Genomic DNA, 15,995 nt, shown 5'->3' on the forward strand with positions numbered 1-15,995 from the left:
GAGTGTGAAGACAAGCACACTTACTTGGGTTGATATCACACTGGATTCTCTGAGCAGATGCTGGTTCGCCACCTGGGCAGAAGCGATCTGCCCGGGAAGTTGAGGGCTGGTCACAAGCTGGGGCTGGGAGCCTGGGGCCGACCTCTGCTGGACTTGCTGCTGAGCCTCGGGCCGCGGGGCACTGCTGAAGCTCAGGGATACAGCCGGCTGCTGCAGAAACATCTGCAAGCAGAAAAGGAGAGCCTTTAAGGTTGGGATCACAGGGGCCTTCACCTTCGGGGCTTTGCCTTCACAAACCAAGGTGGTGTCTGCACATTCTTCGTATTTTCCGTCCACGGCAAGAGGTCAGCTTTCTTGCTCTCTCTGACCTGCCTGGGAAGAATTCATTCACTCCACATGGGGGCATCGGGAGGCTATGATGCCTCGGGCACAGCGCATGGGCCCTGGAGATGGAGCAGGGGGTTGGAAGGACACTGACCCGGCTTTCAGAAGCTTACGGTCTAGCGATGGGGGTCTAACAGGATGAAAGATGCTTAGACCAAATTAAAAATAGAGCTTCCCTATGACCCTGCAATTGCACTACTGGGTATTTACCCCAAAGATACAGATGTAGTGAAAAGGAGGGCCATCTGTACCCCAATGTTTATAGCAGCAATGGCCATGGTCGCCAAACTGTGGGAAGAACCAAGATGCCCTTCAACGGACGAATGGATAAGGAAGATGTGGTCCATATACACGATGGAGTATTATGCCTCCATCAGAAAGGATGAATACACAACTTTTGTAGCAACATGGACGGGACTGGAAGAGATTATGCTGAGCGAAATAAGTCAAGCAGAGAGAGTCAATTATCATGTGGTCTTACTTATTCGTGGAGCATAACAAATAACATGGAGGACATGGGGAGATGGAGAGAGGAAGGGAGTTGAGGGAAATTGGAAGGGGAGGTGAACCATGAGAGACTATGGACTCTGAAAAACAATCTGAGGGTTTTGAAGGGGCGGGGGGGGGGAGGTTGGGGGAGCCAGGTGGAGGGTAATAGGGAGGGCTCATATGATGGATACCACTGGGTGTGGTGCATAAACAATGAATTCTGTTAAAAAAAAAAAAAAGAAAGAAAGATGCTTAGACCCAGATGGCTTATAAATGACTTGATGTACTTGTACAGAGTCTGGGCTGGCCTTCCGGTTCCTTCGGAGGAGAGAGAAATACCTCACAAATGGAACGGTTGGTAGGAGAGGGCGGGCTAACCTGTGCCACAGGCTACACCATCCTGGAAGCAGGACCAGGCCACAGACCAGGGTGTATACCCACCCTGTGGTTGGTACCTTCATCCCAGTGCTCCCAGCTGAGAGGCAGATCTGCTCCCATTAACAAGGTAACTGCATTTCCAGGAAGGCCAATAAGATAAGTTAGCCTGGCCATCTTAATTCGAAAGGGTAAGGGAATTTGATCAAATTTGTAGAATGTTTGGGTGTTTGCGAGAACCTCGATCTTCCTCATTTGTAAGTCTGGTGTACTTGATTTAAAAGAACTAAGTGCTTTGAAAGATTTCACTTCTAAAGTTTGCATGCTTTAGAAGGCCTTATTAGGCCCAGGAAATGTTTGAAGGCTTTAGATATACCAAACTTGTAGATGAATGGCTTTTGTGGATACGTTGATTATTTATAGTTTGTTCAATCTATAGACTAACTGAACATAAATAAAAACAAGTCAAAGCACTGTTATTTTTAGATCAAATTAGTAGGTTTGTAAATCAAACGTAATCTGTAAATTGACTCTAAAGGTCTAAGAAGAGCAACTTTAATACTTTCAGTCATAATTTAAACCTGAAACCTGTAACCAGCTCTTAAGGTCCTCGTGGGCACTGAAAACTGACATTATGTAACATGTTGGATTCTTGACAAGCAACAACCCCCTCCCTTTAGGCCTGGGGCTTAGAATTCAGAAGGGAGGCCCTCTTCTTTCCAGCCTCTGGGGTTTTAATCCCAGCTCAGGGATCCCAGAAGCCCAGGGTGGATGGTTGGCTGAACTGGACCAGGTCCCATCTCCCCACTGTCCAGTCACATCCCCACCCCCGGCCCCACCAGAGCGGTTTTGAATGAGAGCTCTTTGTCACTTTAGAAGTTAAGAAGAATTTTCTGGGTATCCGTCATCTTAGATTCCGTTTGGGGATTAATACTTTTGTGTTCCCAGCTCCCTATTATAATACGGCTTATCTATAGCACATATGATGACCTACACTTCATCATTTCAGCAAAAACCCAATACTCAAACTACATAACATACATTTTTCTGGTAGGGTACAATTTACCTTCCGATCAGATTTCGAGTCAATGCAAACTTTATGACAGGCAACATAATGTGGCTTCAATCACATATGTTAATTCAGATTCCAGCCCCCATCATCTACTATGGTATGACCTGGGGCAATTTTCATGACTTTTCAAATCTTTAGTTTCCTCATTAATAAAACAGTGACATCAAGAGCACATAGCCCTTAAAGGATTAAGTAAGATTTATACTGAGACATAGTTAGGGCTCAGTCAATGTTAGATAGCAACGATAATATTTAAAATGAAAAAAGGAGATAAGTGGAGATAAGCTCCATCCATTAGGCATCTGCCTTCAGCTTGGGTCATGATCCCAAGGTCCTGGGATCGAGTCCTGCATCGGGTTCCTTGCTCAGTGGGGAGCCTACTTCTCCCTCTGCCTGCTGCTCCCGCTCCTCGTGCTCTCTCTCTGACAAGTAAATAAATTAAAAAATCCTTTAAAAATGAAAAAAAGGAGCTCTTTGTTCTGCCTCTTTGAGCATACAAAAACTATCTAAGAAAGGAATGAATGGAATGCATAAATGAATGAATAAACAAATAAATGAGGCTTTTGCTCAGAGAAGGGCAAACTGTTTCTGCTTAGGTCATGTCAAAGACTGCTAGGTCTGCTGCTCTGTCTCATTGATGTGTGTCTTCTGAGGGTAGAAGCCACCCTCTACTTGTCCTATGTATCTCTGTATTCCCACAGTGCCTAGCCAAGTGCTGGATACATAATGGGTGTCTGCCGATGAAAGAATGGATGAAGGGATGGAAGGATGGATGAAAGGATGGAAGGAAGAATGTGTGACTGGAAGGATGGATGGAAGATGGAAAGATGAATGGATGGATGCATGGGTGAATAGATGGAAGGAAGGAGTGATGAGTGAATAGATGGATGGGTGGATGGAAGAAAGGATGGGAAGATGGATGATTGAAAGAACTAACCAAGGAACACATTTGCCATTGCTGCAAGTGCCCGTCCGGACATTTCTTTGAGTAGCCAGCAGAGGGCGCGCCTATTCTCAAAAAGAGAGCAAGAGGCAGCCTTCGGACTGCAGGGAATGACACAGCCTTTCAACAGAACAGCTCTCCCCAAGTAGTGCCCTTCGGTGACTCCATCTAGTTGCAAACACCAACACCTTAGAGGACCTCTCCCTTATAACCCAATCTTTTTTTCTTTTTTTTTTTTTTAAATCGTACTCAGCAAACATCACATGCACACATAGGCTCAATGAAAGCTCCGGGGCACTCAAGTCAGGTGGGAAAGTCCACTGACCTTTGAGTAATGGATTTTTGGGGAAACAATCCTGGTTTGCTACTATGCACATCCATGCCTCTCTGTTTTATCCACAATAAAGTAGAATATTAAGGCTTAGGAATATGATGTCTTAAACAGCACCGGGGTCAACTTTATAGAAAGTATGAGAAAAATAGCTCCCTAATTCAAATAGAAAAAGTTATCAGAGAAGAAAAAAAGCTTCTAATTTTTAAGAATAAACCAATCGTATGCTTACGTGTGGTTTCTCACTATTCTAATCTGCTTACTTTTACCAAAACTTAATATCACAGAATATCTTAGAAATACACAAAATAGAGGTATAAGGAAACCTCATGTACCATCAACAATTATCAACATTTTGCCATTCTTATTTAATTTCTCCTCCTGCCTCCTACCTTTTTGGGGAAGGGATAAAGTAACTTTTACTTGCTTATTCTTTATGCTTGAGCCACTTTTTTTTTTTTTTTTAATGACTATCACATCTTGGTTAAACATTTTGGAATGTATTTCTTTAAATCTGTAAGCCTGTAAAACTGTAAGAAGGCAGACTGCTTGAAGAAAAGTTCTCTGGTTGGACTATCTGTGGATTTCCATGTTCTTTGGAAAATTCCACTGCAAAGATAAGGTCACAAGAATGAAAACAGGGAAAGAACACATTGGAGGTCTTGATTTGCACATCAACCCTTACAAAACTCAAGTGCTCTGTGGGCATATACACTTTGGGGGGTAACAAAATGTATTGGTCACACACACACACAAAATAGAATTCTTTATAACAAGGAGTGAAAAAGATAACCTTGTGTCGTTTGTTATTTTAGAATTCAGCTTGAATGTGGAAAAGGCAGGAAATAGAAAAGCCCGGGCTTTGAGGAGGATGTTCATACGCCTACCTTGCTTTTAGCACTTTCTGGCTCAATTTTCCCCTTCCTGTTAGTGTAAAAATTCCATTCAAGTAATTGGAGTCAGGCAAGTTCTGCCAATCAGGCCCTGGATCGGTGAGAAAACATTACGGCTGCGAAGAAGTAAGTAAAAAGGGACTTTGGCACCTTGATGACTTCATTTCTTTCCCTGTAAACACTGTGGTCCTCTCCCTTTTCCATTCTGGGGTGCGGTCGAGGAGGAGGGGCAGCTGCCGGGCTGTGGGCGTGGCCAGACGCCCCGCCCCTAGCCCACTGGGCGGGGCTGTGGTGCTGCTGGGCTCGGTCCTTCCACTGAAGAGCGAGTCCTGGGTGGAGGGTCTGTGCAACGGCACAAAGTGTCCGGAAAGCCGGCCAGCAGCGCCTCTGGGGTCGCCCCCGGGAGGCACTATGGCGGGCAGCAGACGCCGCCCCATCACGCATTATCTCAGCGTGCACCAGCTGGGCGCTGCACCTGCACAGAGCCTGCCCGTCGCCCTGGGGAGGGTCTGAGTGGACTGTGCCCAGGGAAGCTGCAAGTCCCTGGCTCCAGCCAATTTCCCCGAGGGGCTCTCCTGCTTCCTTCTGTCTCTCCTAAGAGGGGGTTGCAAATGCTTAGAGCTCTCAAGGCAGACTCCCAACATGAGCTAGAATTACATTCACAATTAGAGCCTGGGTCAAAAGAATGCAGTTGGGAAGAAAAACAGCCTTGGATTTATCCAGGTGAAACTTGGTAAAAATCATTTATCCTTGAAAGAGATCTAATATATACAGCTTTCCTTCAAAACACAATCTCTCAAAAGGATTCAAGGAAGGGACCTCTGGGGCACAGTGTCACGGTTAAAAGCTGCTGTTTTCAGAACATGCAGAGTACCACAATGGGCATGCACAAACGGGGTGGCCTGGTGCTGACCTCCCATCCTCAACTCCCTCGGCTGCCCCCTCGGTGCAGGGTGCAGATCTCATCATTTCCCACCTCTCCCTCCATTAGCGCTTTGGATGAGAGACAACAGCATGATCGGGTCCATGTTCCCCACCAGCAACCCCGGCAGTCCCACAGGTGCTGGGAGTGTATAACCTCACGGGGAGGCCAGCGTCAGTGCAGGGTGCTCAACTACCACTCATGAATGAAAATGCAGGGGATGTATAGACATTATGTGCCCAACAGAGCAAGGGGTAGATGGGGTGGAGTCATGTGAAATTCAAGTTTGGCCTGGAGTTCGGGATGGAGGAGGTGGGATTCATTCCTTGTCCTTGGTGTTGGGGGTTTCGATATGCTTAGTAAGCAGGACTCATCGAGGCAGTACAGACGAACTTTGGCAGGAGTCCTGCCCACCGTGAAAGGATGGGTACGTATGTCGCAGGGCGGCAGGGAGGACAGAGGCCATGGCTGACACTGGCCCAGGAAGGGGCATCACCTGGATGTTGGAGTCCTGCACCAGGCAGAGCTGCTCCTGGATCTTGTGGAGCTCTTCCTGCTGCCACCGGATGTTGGCTTGCAGGATCCGTGTCCGCTGCTCCAGCTGGTCTTTGATGGTCTGGAACATGCTGAACTGCGCTGAGAACTTGAAGGTGGAGTCAAAACACACAACCAGATGAAAGAGTGATTTCAGCCCTGCACACAGATGTTGCTGCTGTTCTGAGCAGGCCGGCCCACTTTCATTTCCGGTCCCTTACCCGCCCCTTCTGGTATACCTACTGAGTGACTCGCTGCGGGGGAGCTCAGCAGCGCACAGGGGCTTTGGACGCGGGCGTTCCGGGGGTCCCTGTGTGGGCTATTCCAAGGCCCACCGGAATTTGCAGACCGGATGTATGGCAAGGCAGTCTGGGAGGGCCACAGAATCTGGACGTTGAGTTTGTAAGTAAGCAATGCTCACAAAATGATATTCCAAATTTGGTTAGACAGACAAGTGGTTTTGGAGACAAATGTCAAAAGCAGTGCACGGGAGAGCAGATGCCAGTTCACAGGCAATCCGGGGTCCTACCATTATCCTAAATCTGGTCCTGGCAAGCAGGGCTCTTCCATAACAATTCACAAATGAACTTGACACCAACATTTCTGGGGGTGGGGGGGGGGTGCTCCACAGGCAGGTAGGCCTGCTCTCCTAACCGACTTGGGCCCTGGAGGTCTTATCACCCTCCATCCCACCCTTCCCTTCCCCCAGGCTTATTTGCTCCTATGAACCTCTTAGAAATCTGTGCACAAAAGAACTAAGGAAAAGAGGCAAAGGCGCACAATCACCTGACGTTTGTCCTGAGGGTAACACTGGCAGAGGGAGACCTTATTAAAGGAGGAACACCGGTAAGTGCTTTGCACAAGAGTGCCAAACTGCCCCTTCTTTCACTTCTTACCCCTTTCCTGGGACAGAGGTTGGCTTTAGGAAGATTCTACAGGCGATCCCTGCCCCATGTTACCTATCTAGATTGACATAAGTCATCTCCAGCAGGAAACACGAAAAGAGTATGGGATCATGGCTGGTGAGATCGGGACTCCTGCTCTGGGCTCGCCAGGGGACTCAGTAATTTCTGTTTCTTGTGTTTGCTTGCCTGGGGCTTCTCGGCTCACCCCTTCCTTCCTCCCTCCCTCTCTCCCAATCTTCTTCTCCTGCCCACCTTTTTTTTTTTTAACCTCAATTCCCTTGATCTCTGTCCCAACAATCTCCCTGGTCCATTTCTTGCCTTTGTCTTTTGTAAACAACTCCAGAGACTCTTCCTCTGCCCTTTGACCTCCCATAGGTGGAAAATTAAGGAGGCAGGGAGAGCTTAGGGTACAGCTGGGATACACTGAAGGATGGAATAGCTGACCACAGTTTAGGGAGTGGCAAAATAATAAATAAAAAGAACCAGTACGGATAATAAAGGCAGATGCTGCAATTTGCAGAGACCCACGCTTGTCAGTCATGGCCCCAGGTCAGCAGAGTCAGGACATCAATTCTTCACATCATACCCCCATGTCACACATGTGCCTTGCTTGGGATCACACAGCTAGAAGGTGGCAGGGGCCGGAATGTGAATCGGGCGCCTAGGGAGCTGGGGGAGGCCAAGAGGTTTTGCCAGCAACACCTCCCCCGCCTCCCAGTTCCATCTCAATCCGAGCATCTCTGGCTTCAGACTTCATTTAAAATAAAAAGTTCTGCTGTTCAACATGAGTTTAAAAATACCTGTGCTTTGCCAGACTGTATCAGCAAAAACTTCAACAGAATGTAAGTGATCAAAACACTGAGCTGGGTTTTTTGAAAGAGAATTTGATTGAGAAAATAAAGGAGTTCTACCAGGTATGAAATTAAAAACAAAACAGAAGACAACACAACAACACAACACAACACAACACAAAAGCTTCCGTGGCAGGTTCTACAAAGTTAGGAAACACTCGGGGCTAGGCCTTTCACATCCAGTAGAGAGGACACTCCGAGTTGCCCAATTGGCTCCAAAGGGAAGCAGGAGGGGGCTGGGCAGTCAGGAAGGGGCCAGCACTGTGCTTCCTGAGTGTTAAGTACTTCCAGTATCATTCTGATTTTCTTATGGCATTCCAGGACACCCAAGCTTTAGTCTCTTATTCTATTTCTGATCATGGCCTTTCTGAAAAGAACTTGATGCTAACTTACAGACATTTTAGAAAACCAGTATGAAAGCAAAACCACCAGTTACCCAGATAACCATTTCTCAGATTTTGGATTTTGTTTTTTCCCTTTCTGTGAGAGGGTGCAAGAGCGATAACATCCGTGAATGGGGAGAGAGAAAATGGTAGAATCCATTGTTTTACACAGAGCAGGTATGGAAACAGCTGTCTGACTTGAAAGGTCAGCATTATGCAAGAACGTCTTAAAGAATGTGGTTATTGTTAAGGTTAATATACCTAACAGACCAAGAACTGTTATTGTTAATTAAAATGATGTTCCATACATGAAAAAATAGAATTGGAAGAAGACCTTAATCCCATCATTATGCAGTATAAATCAAAGACATTCCTTCACATACGCAAGGCCGGGAAGTTAGAGGGCCTCTCATTTTAGGTGTCTTTGGATTGGAAAAGTTATTAATTTCATACCAAATGTGCCTTGGAAATTTAAAGAGAATTTTTTTTTCCTACTGAGGATGAATATAGACGATTTTAATTAGTTGACTCAGGATGAGTTGTTTTTACACCCTCCCAGCTTAACTCTGAGGAGCTCCTAAGAGAGGAGCGCGTGCTAGCAGGTGTCTTTCTTGTTCCAGGAAAGCATCTGAGACCACTGTTGAGGGGACATATGTCATAAAGACTTTTCATCAGTGGTGACAGGTGTGCACCGACACAGACGTCCACACTTCTGCAAGAGGTGGGACCCCCTTGAGGGGAGAGAGTGGAACCAAGCTAAAGACCCCATAAAGGAACAGAAAGCAGATGCTGGCCAATCAGCTCCACTGCCCTCCCAGGCCACGGGATAAATGAACTGCGGCTTGATTCAGCCCCCTGCCGGGCCTCAAGCAGGGTGGATATTGTCCCCAAACTCCCTGCCGAAGCCCAGACCCAGATCCCATGACCCTCGTCCCTGTGGACCCTCCAGCTGGCAACCTCCTACCCATTCTTCCAGGCCCAGCTCAGGCATCACCTCCTAGGGTGGGGGGATGGGCTATCTTCTTACTGGTTCTGCAAACACACACCCTCTCCTCGGTCTGGGTCTGTTTATATGCCCAGCCCTCCCCTGAACCCTGACTCGTAAAAGCAAGGGCTGAGTTACAAGCACCTCTGTGCCCCCCACGCTTGCTCACTCCCCGACCCAAATAGTAACTCACTGACTGTTGCTGAAACAAAGAAGGAATTACTCAGCAAAACCATGATCCTTTACCAAAAAAAAAAAAAAAAAAAAATACCCTCATGTGATATTTATAGTACTGGACTCACAGCTCTTATAATTTTGCTGTCTCCCTATGACATTTGGCCCAATTTCAACTTTTCCTAAAATAACATAACCAATCTGGAGTCATATAAAGTAAGAGGAACGGAGAGAAGTGGCAGAGAGATGAACGAGGATTAAGGAAATGATGACAGCCAGAGGGGACAGGTCGGCCTGACTCACAGGCCTGTGCGGAGAAACACTCCCATCTCAGGATCTTGGATTGGACATATACTTCAGCACAAGCACATTCCCCTCCGAGGGGCTACCGCGTGTTGTCTTGGGGGAAGGGCGACCACCAGCTTTCCCTTTTCCGGAGCCCCAGACTCACCTGTGTCATGGGGGCTGAGGGGTTCTGCAGGATGGTCTGGGGCAGGAGCTGCTGTGTGAGGTCGCAGGATGACGGGGCTGGCAGGGGAGCCTGGGGAAGAGAGGAGGTTTGTTAACAAACACCACTTCTGGGGCGTTCCAGAGGTCCCTGGGCGCTCTCAGTCAGCTGGGTTCTTTGGCTTGAAGGAGACGCTCTGCCCAAAAATGAAGAGCTCACTTCGAGAAGGTAGGTTGTGGTGTTGCCCTTGCAGGACACGGGGTCCCAGCCGACAGACAGATGGTGAGGGTGCAGCGTGCTCTTGACAAAGTCCTGGAGTCCCTTGGGGTCCGTGATGCCTCCCCGTCACCGTGGGCCCTGCGAGGCCATCGCCATGTGCTGGAGCTCTGCAGCCCGGCCTCAACCCCCAAGCCCCTTGCCTCTGTTCCTTCTGTTCTAGACTCCATTCTTGGTGGATTTGGTCGCTCTTCTCCCAAACTGATCAATTCTGAGCAGTGTCAGTGAGCTGTACGAATGGGGTTATGCTGATAGCCAGTGTTGGCTTTGTGTGCGGTCCTGACGCTTTCTGCCCAACACGCATGCAGACAGACGTGCATTAGTGTCCTGCATTTCCATATCCATTCATTCCTCCAGGCCGTGAATATGGCTGCTGATTCACCACACTCTGTCCGGAATCTGCTCGAGACTCCTGGAAGTTAGCCGACTCACAGCCTTTGTTTCCTGATCACTCAGGACAGGGCAGGGGGATGGTGGCAAGACAATGTGTAGAAACAAGAAATGAAAAACTTCTTATGGGCTCCTGAGAGTTTTAGAAAGAAAAGTCAAAGGATTCTTCTGAAGTTATTCCCAAACTGTCCTCAGACACTAGGGACCACAGAAAGCAGCCCAAACAAGAAGTGTCACCCCAGACAACACTGGGAGGCCGGGTTCTGAGGGAGGAATCCCAGGCACAGGGATACCCAGAGTCTGGTTTGGAGTCTCCTGATTGCGTCCACAGCACTGCAAGAAGGGATCAGAACTACGTCCTCATCGGTGGCAGATAGTAATTTTACTGGACAGCCAAGTGCTGGAAGAATGACGTTCATGGTCTTTGTCATGTTCGACTTGAAAATAAACCTTGTCACCCAAGCTTTCCAAGTAGAGCGTGCATGGAGAGGGCAAGCAGGAAGGTGGTATGTTCACTCCCATCCCCAAAATGTCAGTGAGGGACGGGTATGAGGTAGTTTGCAATGATCTGGATGTGGCTCCTGAAATTCTGGGACATGTCTCCCATCCTGAGGCGGAGGTCTATGTCCATCTCTGCGGGTGAGCTGTGACTGCTCTGACCAAGAGGAATGGCAGAGGTGACAAAATGGGGCTTCTAAGGCTAGGTTGTAGAAAGCTGCGGAGCTTCTGCCTGGCTCTCATAGAAAGCCCCTTCCCCAGACATTTCTTCTTGGAACCCAGTCGCCATGCCTGGAGAAGCTTAGCTCTAAGGCAGGGGAGGCCCCTGTAAGTTCAGGGTGGATTGTCTCCCAGCCCAGGGGGGCAGATACGAGCGCAGATACACCTGGAATGTGAATTTCCCAGCCGGGGCTGGTGGGGCCTCTGACACCAGGCAGCAGAGAGGAGTCAGAACACACCACCCACCCCGGCCCCCCCCCATGCTAGTTTTGAATCCTGTGAATGTGAGAAAGGACTTTTGCTTTACAGCCTTAAGTCTGAGGTGATCCCTTATGAGGCAACAGATTACCGTAGAATTGTACATCAGTGATTCTGCATACAGCCAGCATGCTTCCTAAAAGGCCGCTCATTCCATGACCTTCTGGAGAGGTCTGGCGTAGATCAGGGACCCTGCCTGATATATGCAGAGATACATTTTCGTTGACACAGGTGTCTCAATCATTTCCACTGGGGTGAAACAGGGCCCACAATGGGAGGGTCCCATGTACCCTCAGAGACTCGGGGTGTGACCCCTTGTTTGAGGTTTCCAGCTTAATCTTTAAAACTCATTTGGATTTTGCATTCTTTGATTATACAGCTGTATTGATTTTGGAGCAAAAGCGTCTCCAATTAGTTGCTAATTAAATGACCTAGCTTCCCACTCCTGCCCACCGCCCCACACTCTCAGTGTCCAGGTACAGTTGGTTCTCTGGGAAGAGGCAGCATGCTGTCCTGGGATCTAGCCACTGGGGCACCCCTGGCCGAGAAGTTTCGAGTCACACACATACCGGCATGGAGGCTGCCTGGCTGAGCCCTGGCACGGGGAGCTCTTGGGGCAGTGTGGCCGATCTTGGCAAAGCGGCGGCGCCGGCCTCTGCCATCAGCTTGCTTGGAGTAGCTGTAAGAAAGCAACCAGTCACCTTCCTGACTCACACATACTCACCAGTTTTCTTATCAAAAGAGGGGAAACATGACTATGGTGTACATGAGACAGGGCCTGGTTGGGCTCTCTGACAAAACAAAGTCCAGCAAGTTCTGTCAGCCTCCAGCCTTACCTGGGAGCAGGCAGATGACAGAAAACCATCCCCACGGCTCATGTCCACCATCTGGTTCGACCACCTGCCTGATCTCCCAACTCCCAGAGTCACTCAAGCCCAGCCAGGCTATAGGAAGTGCGTGTCCCCTGCTTTCTGTCAGCTGGGGGAGCAGGGAGAAGGGGAGGGCAGGAAGCCCACGGGCAAGGGAGCGAGAACGAGTGTGAACTGGAAGGCAGCTTCCACTTCGTAGCCACGGACTGCCCTCCTTCTGCTCAGGCCCGGGACCCCTTGCGGGACTCCACGCACCCCCCCACCCTTGCCCCAGGCGGGGCGCCCACCCCCTCGCCATCCATAGCAGCTCACTCACAGGCGGGTTCTGACACGGCCGTGTGCGAGGATTTGTGGGAACTTCTGGAGGACGCAGATGGTGAGTGACTGGTGTTAAGGCCCAAGGTGCCCACGTCAAGTGCATTAAAGTGCTGCTGAGGGTCCAGGCTGGAGCCCTTGTCCTAAAACACACACACATACACACAGAGTCCACACAATTTCAGCATCAAGATGAAGAGAATGAATGATGGAACTTTAGCTCTCCTCTAACTATGTGGAAAAATTGGGAGGGCGTAGGGAGAAAGATGGGAACCGTTCGGAAATAAGTCCCAATGTACTGGGGTAGAATATTTGTACAAGTGTATCATCTGGGCGTCTTTGAGAGGCTGATGGCCTTATATAAGCAGGAACTGTTATGCTTTCTCACCTTGGATTTTGATTTTTTAGATTTTTGTAACTGATGTTCCATTTTATTTTTTCCTTCAAACTGTCATCTCACTGCCCAGAATCTTGGCTTTCCCAGAAGGGGAGAAGACGCAAGTTCTAGAAATGAGGTTGCTGGGTATGCTGGATTGTTAACACTCCGATGAAACCAATGCCTTTGGACCCTTCGGAGCGCCTCCTGCATGGTCTCCCCACTGCTTCTCCTCAGCAGCCTCAGTGTCCCGGCGAAGAGAACAGGCAAAGGGCCAATGATCTCCCAAGCACTGATTCCTGGATCCCAGGATACCCCTGCTTCCAGTATTATGTGATGAGAAAACAATGGTGCCCTTCCAACCCTGAGAAGCCATTTTTCCATCTAGGAAGGCTTAGTGTCCTAAGTGTAAGCCAACAGGCGTGAAGATAATTTTTAAATTAAAGAAGAAACAGAATGCCTGCTCTCCTGAGCCATGCTCCTACCCAGTCACAAGAGGATGGCGACATTCCCGGCATCCCTAGCCTGTTTGGATTAGGCTCTTCTACGTCCCATGGTCTCGGATCTTTAATCTCTGGGTGTGAGTCTACGTGGCTATTCTGTCTTTCAGGTCACGGCTCCAGGGAGGGTGGGTACTGTGGGTGTGCCCGAGCGGGGCTGAAACGACTGATGTGTGACCTATCGTTCTTCGTGCAAACAGAATTACAGGATGTGCCTGGATTTGCTGTGCTAAATGTCAGCTCGGAGATGCCGCAGCTTAGCCCAGTCTCCCCCTAGACACACCGTTTGGAGCGGGGGTCCTGGCCCACAGCTGCTTGCTAGTTGTGTGCTCCCAGTCAGCAGAGAAATATGGACAGCAGTGAGAGGAAGCCCTGAGAGACTTTTCTAGCCAGCGGACGGAGCTGCACATCACACCCAGGCATGGGAATCTGCATTTTCCAAAAGCATCGGTCAGTGACAGATTTGCAATTAAACACGTGAAGAGTCCATGACCACTGATAGTTTGAAAAGCACTGTCTTGGAGCTTTTCCTTTAAAAGGGGCAGCCCAAGATTGTGTTTGTGTGTTTATACATATGTGCATGTTTATGAGAAGTTCCTCTGGGTTCTAGGATGTCCAAAGGATCAGAAAGCTCAGGAATGCATTTCCACCTGGATGATGTACACGGTGCCCGTTCGTGAGCCGTGATGTACGGGGTGGCTAACCCCTGCCTACGAACAGCTTAGCTCTGTTCTTGGACATGATCCATGATGCATCATAGGACAGAGCTGGGTAATAAGCACGTCCTTAAACAATGACAGGTGTGTCATATCAGGGCGCGGGTGACAGATCACCACACGCACATCAGCATGTGCAACTCAGTAGGGGAGGCTCGCCCAAGACACGGGCTGCTCTCTTGGCTTTATGGGTGATTTCTCCTTCCCTCCCACCCCACTCTTATGGACCAGAGATGTTTCATTGCACCGGGGCTGCTGCGGCAGCTCCTGGCTGAAGTCTCTGTGTTCTAGGTCGCTGGGCAGCCTGGAACTTGAACCCCATGTCACCAATGGTAAGAGACACTTTCCATCCCTACATTCTGACATATCTGAAATTGGGACGTGCCTTCCGACTGATGAAATGAAGTCCTTATTTCACAGATGGACTGGTGACAGCATTTTCTCTTCCTTAGTGGGAGATATGGTGGTTCTTACAACAGATAGCTTCTTGGCTTTGATGGAATACAACGCTCCCTCCCTCCCTTGCTTTCTCTACTTTTCTCCCAATATGTGCATCTGCTCGAAGAATGACCTTTGAGGAACAGGCCTCTGGTCTGCTCGCACTTTTCCCTCGCGCTGTCTGACACACCAGGAGGGAAGGTGGGGAGAGCTTGGCTGGAGGGGACCGAGAGCTGCCCACGGAGGAAGGATGGAGGTGAGGCTTTGTGGAGGGGAACACCCCTCCATAGCAGAGCTCCCTGACACGAAGATGGCTCCAACAAGGCTGTTAACTAAGACCTGTAGACACAGAAGTAGAAAGTGCACCTTGCTATTGATGACATGGAGGGTGGGTGAGGGGCAGTCTCCTCGTGGGAGGCCTGGGTCCTGGAGGGAACACATCAGCCCTTAGGCTAAGGGAGGACAAGGGCACCCCAATTACTCCACAGCTCAAGGGACGACAGAATAAACCCCTAGCTTTTTATCTGTGGGAGAGATACAAAGTGGATTTATTACTGCTGCTCTCATTAGGATGGCAAGTTGCCAAGATCATGCTTCGAGTCCAGGGGCTGTTTCTTACAGAGCTCTGTGAGTTCTAACCCTCAGCGCCCTCAGGTACGGGAGCTAAATCCTGTGGGTGCTTCTGTCCTTCGTCTGAAGGCCGAGGACAGTCATAGCGTCTGCCGTGTAGGAGTATCATGATGGTAAACAAGCGAAAACCCGAGAAATGTGTTGAACAGTACCGGAAATAAAACAAATAAAAATGTGACTACTTTGATTGTAACAACTCACGGAAGAACTTATGTAGGCAAACGTGGCCTTTAGCCATCTGGCGGGGACCAGCGTACCTTTAGTGCCGAAGGGTGGACGGCCTCGGGCGGTGGGTCTTCCAAAGCCAGCTCCTGCCTCCTTTCTACCCGGACGTCCGCATAACTGATCAGGAAATCAAGAGACCACAGCTGGACGTGGGACGTTCCAGATGGCAACAGCGAAGGGCACGCGTGTCATACATCGAGGTAGGCCTGTGACGCCCACCCCAGAATCGTCACCACGACGGAGGCTAGTCTTGTCACTTGTTTGAGGAAGGGGTTTCATTCTGTGCCTAACTGCCACTGGGGTGACTTCTAATGAGACATCCAAAATATTTTCTGTTCCAGGATGTTTTGATTCCCTTCTCCTTTACTTATCTTCTCCCCATGCCCTGAAACTTCCAAGCATAATTGTCTTTAGAAACATATCTTCATCTACAGGATAAGACATGGCCTTTGACTAATCAGAAGCTTTTCTTAAAACCTCAGCGTGGGTGCCTTGTACATACAGAGAAATGACACATGACTTTTTTAGTACTTACAACCTTCGAAATTTTTCTCACAAACAAATTGAGAGCTGGACCCAGAGCCCTGATTTGTCTG

General features: G+C 49.0%; 1 protein-coding gene across 7 annotated transcripts in view; it reads right to left on the reverse strand.

Annotated features, from left to right (window-relative positions):
- Positions 1-15,995, reverse strand: part of NPAS2 (neuronal PAS domain protein 2) — a 156,630-nt gene that overhangs the window by 8,417 nt on the left and 132,218 nt on the right. For all 7 annotated transcript variants that reach the window (XM_045981207.1, XM_045981205.1, XM_045981204.1 and 4 more), the window contains exons 12-17: positions 15,432-15,516; positions 12,516-12,657; positions 11,900-12,009; positions 9,693-9,782; positions 5,906-6,052; positions 25-222 (exon numbers count right to left, since the gene is read on the reverse strand). In XM_045981207.1, the coding sequence (XP_045837163.1) occupies positions 25-222; positions 5,906-6,052; positions 9,693-9,782; positions 11,900-12,009; positions 12,516-12,657; positions 15,432-15,516 (772 nt within the window). The remainder of the gene's footprint in view (positions 1-24; positions 223-5,905; positions 6,053-9,692; positions 9,783-11,899; positions 12,010-12,515; positions 12,658-15,431; positions 15,517-15,995) is intronic.

Source organism: Meles meles, chromosome 16, assembly GCF_922984935.1.
Source record: "Meles meles chromosome 16, mMelMel3.1 paternal haplotype, whole genome shotgun sequence".
Classification (NCBI taxonomy): Eukaryota; Metazoa; Chordata; class Mammalia; order Carnivora; family Mustelidae; genus Meles; species Meles meles.